Source organism: Pholis gunnellus (genome assembly GCF_910591455.1).
Source record: "Pholis gunnellus genome assembly, chromosome: 6".
Lineage (NCBI taxonomy): Eukaryota > Metazoa > Chordata > Actinopteri > Perciformes > Pholidae > Pholis > Pholis gunnellus.
Window position 1 is genome coordinate 28,628,744 of NC_136532.1, and position 10,879 is coordinate 28,639,622.

Consider the following 10,879-nt stretch of genomic DNA (forward strand, 5'->3'; position numbering starts at 1 on the left):
GTGTATCTTTGAATCTCTGCAGGTGTATCTTTGGATCTCTGCAGGTGTATCTTTGAATCCATGCAGGTGTATCGTTGAATCTCTGCAGGTGTATCTTTGAATCTCTGCAGGTTTATCTTTGAGTCCATGCAGGTGTATCTTTGAATCTCTGCAGGTGTATCTTTGAGTCCAGGTGTTATTGCATTTTGTAGCATCTCTACTTAGCGAAGCTGCTAACTAGCTAAGTCGACCAATCAGATGATCACAAACAGACTGTTTGTGTGTTTGACTGTTTTTCTTTAAAGACTCATCAAAGATTCACATGTGATGAATTATAGAGTGACGCTTCTTCTGCTACCACACACATGTTTACTGCATAATATCACAGCACCTTATTCCCTAAGACCTGAACCCATCTGATCCTGGACTGAACCTAAACCTGATCCTGAACCCTCAAACAGTGAGGACCAGGATTAGATGTCCTCACTATCACGGTCTGAAGCTCACATCGGTCCTCACAAGAGCAACAACTCTCAGGAGGACGAGTGTGTGAACCAGCTTCACCTGTCATGTGTGATACATGATGCATTAGTTACCATAGCAACAGAGCTCTTCAGAATAAGAGCCTCAACATCATTTTGTTTTGAAAGGGGAAGCTAGAAAAGACTTCCTGTCTCAAAGTGAACCTGAGTCCACTTTTGTGGGTTCAGGTTCAAGTCAGTTCAGGTCTGTGAGGGCGAGCAGGACCGGGTCTACGGTTCAGGTCTGTGAGGGACTAGCTGAAGACCGTCAGAGTCCAGAGTTGAAAACAGTCGATCCTGAATGACAGCGTTCACACGGGGGAGGGGGAGTGTGTGTTTGTGTGTGTGTGTGTGTATGTGTGTGTGTGTGTATATGTGTGTGTGTGTGTGTGTGTGTGTGTCTGTATGTATATGTGTGTGTGTGTCTGTGTGTGTATGTATATGTGTGTGTATATGTGTGTCTGTGTGTGTGTGTGTGTGTGTGTGTGTCTGTGTGTGTATGTATATGTGTGTGTGTGTGTGTGTGTGTGTGTGTGTGTATGTATATGTGTGTGTGTGTGTGTGTGTGTGTGTGTGTGTGTGTGTGTGTGTGTGTGTGTGTGGGAACCAACAGTCGGAAGAATAGCAGGAAACACACACTCACAAACAGAGTGTGTATCCGTGCGATAAGACTCACACTTCCTGAACTCTCTGCTCTCTAACATCCAGTAGACTGTTGAGTCTCTCACACGCTGGACCACCTAGACCACTAGACCAGCTGGACCCGCATCAGACCTGGTTCTGTAGATCTGGATTGGACGTGTCCCCTGGTTTTGTGAAGTCCGGATTCTTTGTCTCTGAAGCCTGGAATAAATCTCTTTCTTATAATCTGGACCAGGGTCAGATCTAGTTCTGGTTCTGTAAATTTGGACCTGGTTCAGACCTGACTGCTCTCTGACTGCTCGGATCTGGCTCTATAAACCTGAGCTGGTTTCCATCTGGCTCTGGTTTTTGTTGAAAACTTTCTGTAAATCTGGACCTGGATTAGACCTGGACCTGTGTTTATTATTCTGGATCTGAATCAGACCGGATTGTCTGAACCCTGGATCTTGATCTGGATCTGGATCTGGATCTGAAAATGGACGGGTGGACCTGCAGGATTTGAAATCAACGTGATCCGCTGTGATGCACACGATCCACAGTCTGTGTCGAGTCTGCATCGGACAGAATCTGCCTCAGGTCTGATCATTGATTCTGATTTAGGGACCAGTTCTTTATCTGGACTCTGATGAAAGTTGAGTTCTGGATCAGAACTCTGTTCATTCGGTCTTCAAACTCTCTGGAGGAAATTAAGTGGCTTACGGTTTGGGCGTTTGGGGGGGTCGTGGGGGGGGGGGGGGGGGGTTCAGCTTCGGATGACTTACTACAGAGTTTCCTTCAGGTTTTTGTGAGACTAGTGGATCCTGGACCCTCTAGGGGGGTCTGGGGTCATGAAGAAAATGTTAAGGTGAGCCACCAGGACTGTTGTCTTTTAGGTGTGTTTTCAGCTCCAGTAAAGTCCAGTAGGACCCACTAGAGTCCAGTAAAGTCCAGTAGGACCCACTAGAGTCCAGTAAAGTCCAGTAGGACCCACTAGAGTCCAGTACTGGTTTCAGGTTTCTGCGAGACATTCACCAAGAAACACAAACATCACAGCAGGAAGTCTCTTCTGATTGGCTGCTCAGTGTGATGTCACTACAGGCTGTTTGGAGGTTTTTGACAGGAAGTGACAGAGTTGTGTGTGTTTGTGTGACAAGTCGATCAATAATTCACACACATTAAAACTGCATGATGGTACTGAGAAACTGTGTGTGTGACAGTGTGTGTGTGTGTGTGTAAATGTGTGTGTGTGTGTGTTTGAACAGGCTACACAAACATTCAAAGACAAACTTGAACTCTTCAGTTCAGGAGCTTTGTGTTTATTGCGCCCTGAGATTTGTCTTCAGGCCTCCTCTCATGCTGCAGCTTGTATTCAGCCATGAGCTGTAGAAGTGGAAGATGTCACCGTGATGTCACCGTGATGTCACCCGTTGGTTTGTGGAGGGCTGTTTTGTAGCCTCCAGTTCAGCATTTTGACCGAAGCCATCTTGTTTTTCTGAAACCAGAGTGGGTGGAGCTACGAACGACTGAACGCTGAATACGACAATTTTAGGGAGCAAAGTGTTTCAATCCTCTTTGATGAAGTGAAAACACGTCGTAAGAGGAAACACAGGGCAAATAAATACCCAATGTTCACTGCTGATCCTCCTCAACACTGGGCCCACTGAGCATGCTCAGTAGCGTTTCCTTTAGCCCCGCCTCCCAGCCTGGTCCTCATTAATACCTCATTAATTAAATACCTGATGATTAAAATAAGAGATATTCATGTTTGTACCTCAGAATAAATATATATAAAGAATATATGTTATTATTAGTGCTGGGCAACCATTACAACTTTTAATCGTGATTAATCTCATTGTTGTGTTAAAGTTCATAATGAATCTAAAGTAGCGTGTTGAGCTCTTTCATGTTAAAGTGCTGCTCTATGAACTAAAGGTCAACAACATTTGGTTTAAACACTTTAAACTCATCAGGTTCTTGTTAACAGCAGGATTCTCTTCACACAGCAGCAGTTATAACACAGTTATAATGATTCTGATCATAGATATTCAGCCGGTGTTCACAACTTTATCTTCATGTGTGTCAGAGATGAATTTAAATATACATCTTAAACTGCAAACCTATCTACGTCATGTTTTATGTTTGTTAAAGTCTCAGTAGTGATAACTAAATGATATGATTATTATACATATTACAAACTAAAACACAACCTTGAACCCGAGAGGGCCCCAATGGGGCTCTAGAGGGGGAGAAGAGTACACACATGTAGTACAAATCACTTTTGAGAACGAATGAAATGATATTTTAAAATATTTCAAAAACGTACATGACGAAGAGATTCTGATCAAATGGACCATGTAACCTATTGTAATCACTCAAAAACATATATATACACAAAGTACTTCAAGGTACTACAAGTACTACCACAATTTCACCTATTTCTCACCAGGAGAAGCCGAGCAATGTTCACCGTTATCGATCCAGCCGCGACCTACGGCACTTTCACACACACACTTCATATCCAGCAGCACGACGAGAACAAACTGCATCGAACTATCGCCTCCAAATTATTTACATTGCTTTGTGTTATTTTGCCATTTAAATGATTGAAATAGACCTTGTAGTGAGATAAAGGTGGAGGTCTAAACAGACAGGGTGTGCTGAATGCACAGCAACAAGGCTCACTGTCCTCTCATCACTCTGTTCACTGTGAGGACCACAGAGGACCAACCGTCCCACTGCGGTTACATCACAGCTTTACTCTACTCTTGATAAACTACCTTAGCCAGAGTAGATTATCATCCTCATTTAAATAATTGAACTGGATTGAATGCATATTAATTACAAATAGAAGATTGGCCACAATCCTACCAGCTGTACGGTAACAGTAGAGTTAATATGAAGTTAATATGAATATGTTCTCGCTACTCTTGCTTTCTTTGTTTTTATTTGACTAAAATTTTTAAAGGTTCATAATAATAGAGCTGAAATACTGATTAATAACTGAATAATACATTAGTGTTTTGCTTAAAGTAAATGTTTTATCACTTAGTTTTATTCTCAGCGTTCATCAGAATGCTACATTTAAAGCTCATATTTAATATAAAATGCTCCTGACATGTGTATCTGCTCTCATGTTGTTTTGTTTTGCACAGGTTGCACGTTATTGTTGTTATGAAGAGATATTTAGTGTAAAACAGGTTAATTGCAGCCTCAATAAGCTATTTCTTGCCAAATATTAGTTATTTTTTGCACAGATAGAACTTTATTTCATTGTTCTAACAACGTGACTGCACTTTGTATTTGTTTTTGTCTGATGGAGCGATCTGCTTTACTTGACAGTGATGCAATTTCCTTTATTCTATTATTTGAAAAAGCACAGATGGAGGAGTCACAAAATGTTATTTCAATAAATGTTCAACATGGAGCATGTTGTTACCATGTTGTTACCATGTTGTTACCATGTTGTTACCATGTTACCATGTTGTTACCATGTTGTTACCATGTTGTTACCATGTTGTTGGGGCGGTGGGGCGTGAACATGTTTCTTCCTCCAAAGTGGGCGTGACAGAAACAGTTTGAGAACCACTGCGCTAACGTGATAATAACGCGTGAACTTGCCAAGCACTAGTTATTATATATGATTATATGTTATTATATATAAAGATTATATGTTATTATATATAAAGATGATATGTTATTATGTATAATGATTATATGTTATTACATATAAAGATGATATGTTATTATGTATAATGATTATATGTTATTACATATAAAGATTATATGTTATTACATATAAAGATGATATGTTATTACATATAATGATTATATGTTATTACATATAAAGATGATATGTTATTACATATAAAGATTATATGTTATTATATATAAAGATTATATGTTATTATATATAAAGATGATATGTTATTACATATAATGATTATATGTTATTATGTATAATGATTATATGTTATTACATATAATGATTATATGTTATTACATATAAAGATGATATGTTATTACATATAAAGATGATATGTTATTACATATAAAGATGATATGTTATTACATATAATGATTATATGTTATTATATAGAAAGATTATATGTTATTATATATAAAGATGATATGTTATTACATATAATGATTATATGTTATTACATATAAAGATGATATGTTATTACATATAAAGATAATATGTTATTACATATAAAGATTATATGTTATTATATATAAAGATTATATGTTATTATATATAAAGATGATATGTTATTAAATATAAAGATGATATGTTATTACATATAAAGATTATATGTTATTATATATAAAGATGATATGTTATTACATATAAAGATGATATGTTATTATGTATAATGATTATATGTTATTATATATAAAGATTATATGTTATTACATATAATGATTATATGTTATTATGTATAATGATTATATGTTATTACATATAAAGATTATATGTTATTATATAAAGATTATATGTTATTATATATAAAGATGATATGTTATTACATATAAAGATGATATGTTATTACATATAAAGATGATATGTTATTACATATAAAGATTATATGTTATTATATATAAAGATTATATGTTATTACGTATAATGATTATATGTTATTACATATAAAGATGATATGTTATTACATATAAAGATGATATGTTATTACATATAAAGATGATATGTTATTACATATAAAGATGATATGTTATTATGTATAATGATTATATGTTATTATATATAAAGATTATATGTTATTACATATAATGATTATATGTTATTATGTACAATGATTATATGTTATTACATATAAAGATGATATGTTATTACATACATCACTGTGTTTAAATATCAGACGTCTCTGAGGACATGTGAACCAAACTGAACCTTTAGAGAAACACAAACACTGAGAGTCTGAGTCCTCTTTAAAGACCTCCTCCCTGGTGTGTCTACTCAGACCCCGCAGGAGGTTTAATATCAGCCTGTCAGTCTGAACTCAGGGACATTTAACTTCCTTTGTGCAGAGAAAACTCTCAGGAGGAGTCATGGTAACAGACATACCTCCAGTCCGGATCTGGATGTGTCAACATGGCTGAATACATCAACAGTGTTCATCCTCTGGAGAGCAGGAAGAGCAGCAGTCACTAACATTGACAGTGTTCATCCTCTGAAGAGCAGGAACGTCCTTCATCCTCTGGAGAGCAGGAACGTCATTCATCCTCTGGAGAGCAGGAACGTCCTTCATCCTCTGGAGAGCAGGAACGTCATTCATCTTCTGGAGAGCAGGAACGCCCTTCATCCTCTGAAGAGCAGGAACGTCATTCATCCTCTGGAGAGCAGGAACGTCATTCATCCTCTGGAGAGCAGGAACGTCCTTCATCCTCTGAAGAGCAGGAACATCATTCATCTTCTGGAGAGCAGGAACGTCATTCATCTTCTGGAGAGCAGGAACGTCTTTCATCCTCTGAAGAGCAGGAACGTCATTCATCTTCTGGAGAGCAGGAACGTCATTCATCTTCTGAAGAGCAGGAACGTCCTTCATCTTCTGGAGAGCAGGAACGTCATTCATCTTCTGAAGAGCAGGAACGTCATTCATCCTCTGGAGAGCAGGAACGTCATTCATCCTCTGAAGAGCAGGAACGTCATTCATCTTCTGGAGAGCAGGAACGTCCTTCATCTTCTGGAGAGCAGGAACGTCATTCATCTTCTGGAGAGCAGGAACGTCATTCATCTTCTGAAGAGCAGGAACGTCATTCATCCTCTGGAGAGCAGGAACGTCATTCATCCTCTAGAGAGCAGGAACGTCATTCATCCTCTGAAGAGCAGGAACTTATGTTATCCTCTGGAGAACAGGAAGAGCAGGAACTTATGTTACCCTCTGGAGAACAGGAACGTCATTCATCCTCTGAAGAGCAGGAACTTATGTTACCCTCTGGAGAACAGGAAGAGCAGGAACCTAACCTATCTTCTGGGGAGCAGGAGGAGCATGAATATGTAACTTGTAACAGATCATCTCAACAGTAATAAAGTGTCACATCAGTTTCACAGTTCTGGTTTATCGTTTTCAGGATGTATCAGCAGCCACAGAATCAATGTATGTATGTATATGTACATGTATATGTGTGTACAAGTACATGGATGTGTATAAGTACATGTATCCTATAGATCCAGCTGAACTGAACTCTCTTTGTTTTTTCCAGGTGAACGTTGTTCGAGGAAAAGATGGTTTTGGATTCACGATCTTCTCAGATTGTCCAGTTAAAGTCCAAGCTGTCGACCCCGGTGAGAAAACCCACTAATTAAATATTATAAATATTATAAACAATGTAAACATGATCACTATTATACACAGAAACAATAGAAACATAAACATCATTAACTTTCTTATTATTATAAACATGAACATTATAAACACTATAAACATGAACACTATAAACATAAACATTATAAATCAGAAAGCAGTCAAACAATAGTATAAATTGATAAACGGCTCACCTCCCTGAGTCCTAGACATAAGTTATGTATTATATGTAAGCTATGACTAAAGCTCATGAACTTCTCCGCCACCTGATTGGACAAGGACTCACTAGCTGGGCTGTGATTGGTCCAAACTGTAGAACAAACCACCTTCAGTTGAGATCTGTAGCAGTGAGTTTACCAGGCTTTATTTGTCTGTAGGAGGTCCGGCTCACCGGTCTGGTCTCCGTCATGGAGACTCGGTCCTGCAGCTGAACGGACTTCCTGTGGAAACCTGGAAATGCGTCGACCTCGCCAACACCATCAGGTAGCCCCGCCCCCTCAGAGTCTGACCTACTACCTGTTACCTGTTAGTGTTTACTCTGTTTAATTAGAACTTCATATGGAAAATAAATCCACCTTTGGGTCTCAGCATCCCTCCGTACTGTCTGAAGGCAGATGAGTCTAGTCTCAGATTAAACAGCTTCACAAAGTTTACATTTAAAACCAATACAAAAAATAAATTAACTCCATTTCTTTCGAGATTTACACCCATTAATTTTGGATTGACAACACAAGTTTGATGAATGTATTTAGATTTTATTGTTGACTTTAATATTTTTCACATCATGTCTGTCTGTGTTCAGGAGCTGCTCGTCTCAGATCGTGTTGGTGGTCTGGAGAGGTGGTTTACCTGAGCTCAGGTCAGGATGTGAAGCTTTGCTCCGCCCACCAACACACAACCAGGTGAGTCTCTATAAAAGAACAGTCCGACGCCTGCTGGTCACAACAGGAACTGACCGTCTCCTCCTCGTTTCCTAGACAACAGGCAGGAAGCTCCTGCCTCACCCCGCCCACAGTAAACATGGCCGCAGATGGGGTCGAGGGTCAGGGGTCCGGTCTAGTTGGGGGGCTCTGGGCTCTCTGTGGAGGGACAGGAAAGAGGACCATGAGGAGGAGGAGGAGCAGGAGGAAGATCAGGAGGTGACCGAGTACTCGTCTCGCACCACCACACTCAAGGGCACCCGCGTGACATCATCAGACGGAGACAATTACATCATCCTGTCACCTGTCAATCCAGGAGGACAGGTGAGTCTGAGGAGGCGGGGCCTCTCAAAATATGTCTTCTCATCACAGGTAGAACAACCTTCGGATCCATCTGAGCCTGACTTAATATCTCACTAGAACCTTTCATCTGACTCCAAAAACACCTAGAACAGGGGTGGCCAACCCGCGGCTCGCGAGCCGCATGCGGCTCTTTGCCCGGTTTCATGCGGCTCTTACGTTCATATCGAAGTTTGTATTTGTGTTTTTTTAATGTTCGTGTTCGCTTCGCTTGAGTTAAATACGGTATTTTCGTCAAACGCGCATGTGCGGCCACAGATTACGTTCCTCGTCGACCCATTTAACGCCGAGACGGACTGTTTGAAAGCCCCGCTTTAAGTAAAAATGTAAAAGTCGGACAATTTACAAATATCCGTTGTATCGCGCAAGGCGGAGCTCCTCCCCGATCCGCACGCGCCGCGCACACCTCCACCAGCGTATGTGACAGCAGCAGCAGCAGCCACCCTCCCCGCCGACGAAGAAGGAGCAGCAGCACCCCCCCCCCCCCCCCCCCCCCCCCCGCCGACAACCGGCCCTTTGGGGGCAACCATGATGCTGATGTGGCCCCAGAGCGACAATGAGTTTGACACCCCTGGTGTACACAATGTTCATTGTTGAAAATGACTGGCCTGTGGTCTTAGGAGTCAATTTCTGTCATTATCATATTGGTGTGTGACATTTACAATAAATCTGGCTGAGCAAAGGTATGTGTGTGTGTGAGGAAGGGATAGGGTGATGTTCATGTGTGCCCATGTGTATGATGTGGCTCTTTGCGGTAACACAGTAAAAAATGTGGCTCTTGGTCTCTGACTGGTTGGCCACCCCTGACCTAGAATATATCATCAGAACCATATCATTACTGTGTTTACGGTGTTTCTCCAGAACCCAACATAGAACCTTGAACATTCAAACATGATGCAGAACCTTTAATCAGACCCAAAAAACACCTAGAACATTTCATGAGAACCATAACATTACTGATGGTGTTTCTCCAGAACCCAACATACATCCTTTCACCTTGAAACATGATGCAGAACCTTTAATCTGGCTAATAATCTTTCCCCTCCACTAGAACAGAACTGACAGCCTTTCTCCCCACCAAGAACCCTGAAGCTTACGTAGAACTTTCCAAGCAGACACGATCATTACGATAGAACGTCGTCATGATGTTTGTTCTTTCACAGTAATCCTAATAATGTTCTGTCTCTGTGTTTTAGCTGCTGCAGCCGGTTTATCACGACAGTAATGGAACTCTCGGTAACACCACTCTGATCATTCATTGTGAGCATTGATGAATATATTGATTATATGTCCTGTGTATTGATGATATATATTACTGCTGTTATTGTGTTGTTGATCACCAGGGCGTCTGTACCAGACTCACCCCAGCAGAGATCAGAACCTCCTCCACGACCCTCCACCCGGAACGTCGCGGCGACTTATCGGCGGCTACACCTCCACCCTGCCCCCGCCCCCCTCCTCTTCATCAGCCCCGCCCAGCAACTACGGCAACTACCAGAACTGCACCATCGTCCAATCACATCTGCCCTGCCCTGCCTACGGAACCTACGTTACCCTGGAACCCAAAACCCTCATCTTCCCCATCTTTGTCCAGGTAAGAACCTAAAATCTAATCAGGTTCTATGTATTAGAACCTTCTTATATATGGTTGTATTAGACCAGTCTTATATACAGTTCTATGTATTAGACTCTTCTTATATACATTACATTACAGTCATTTAGCGGACGCTTTTATCCAAAGCGAATTACGCTCAAGACTTGCGACTAACCGGGCATCAATCGTCTGATTGAAGGACGGCCCTGCACTCCACTTAGCCACGGTCGACGACATATATACAGTTCTATGTATTAGACCCTTCTTACAGTTCTATGCATTACATTATTACATTACAGTCATTCAGCAGACGCTTTTATCCAAAGCGACTTACAATTCAGATTCTATCACATTCTACACCGTAGGCACAGCTACAGGAGCAATTCTTGGGGTTAAGTGTCTTGCTCAAGGACACGCAACTAGCGGAGCCGGGGCTCGAACCACCTGATTGAAGGACGGCCTTGCTCTCCACTTAGCCAGAGTTGCCCTTTCATTAGACCCGTCTTCTATATGATTCTATGCATTAGTGTGGTGGAAAAAAACTATTCAATAGTACCGAGTAAG

The 10,879-nt window shown here is 40.7% G+C and overlaps 1 protein-coding gene across 1 annotated transcript in view; it reads left to right on the forward strand.

Annotated features, from left to right (window-relative positions):
• Positions 1 to 1,664: 1,664 nt before the first annotated feature.
• LOC306697514 (regulator of G-protein signaling 3-like) overlaps positions 1,665 to 10,879 on the forward strand; it is a gene marked incomplete at its 5' end in the record, with an annotated part of 20,268 nt that continues 11,053 nt past the window's right edge. The window contains 7 exons of the mRNA XM_079161477.1: positions 1,665 to 1,718; positions 7,341 to 7,422; positions 7,819 to 7,924; positions 8,244 to 8,343; positions 8,419 to 8,685; positions 9,918 to 9,957; positions 10,065 to 10,315. Coding sequence (XP_079017603.1) covers positions 1,665 to 1,718; positions 7,341 to 7,422; positions 7,819 to 7,924; positions 8,244 to 8,343; positions 8,419 to 8,685; positions 9,918 to 9,957; positions 10,065 to 10,315 — 900 coding nt within the window. The remainder of the gene's footprint in view (positions 1,719 to 7,340; positions 7,423 to 7,818; positions 7,925 to 8,243; positions 8,344 to 8,418; positions 8,686 to 9,917; positions 9,958 to 10,064; positions 10,316 to 10,879) is intronic.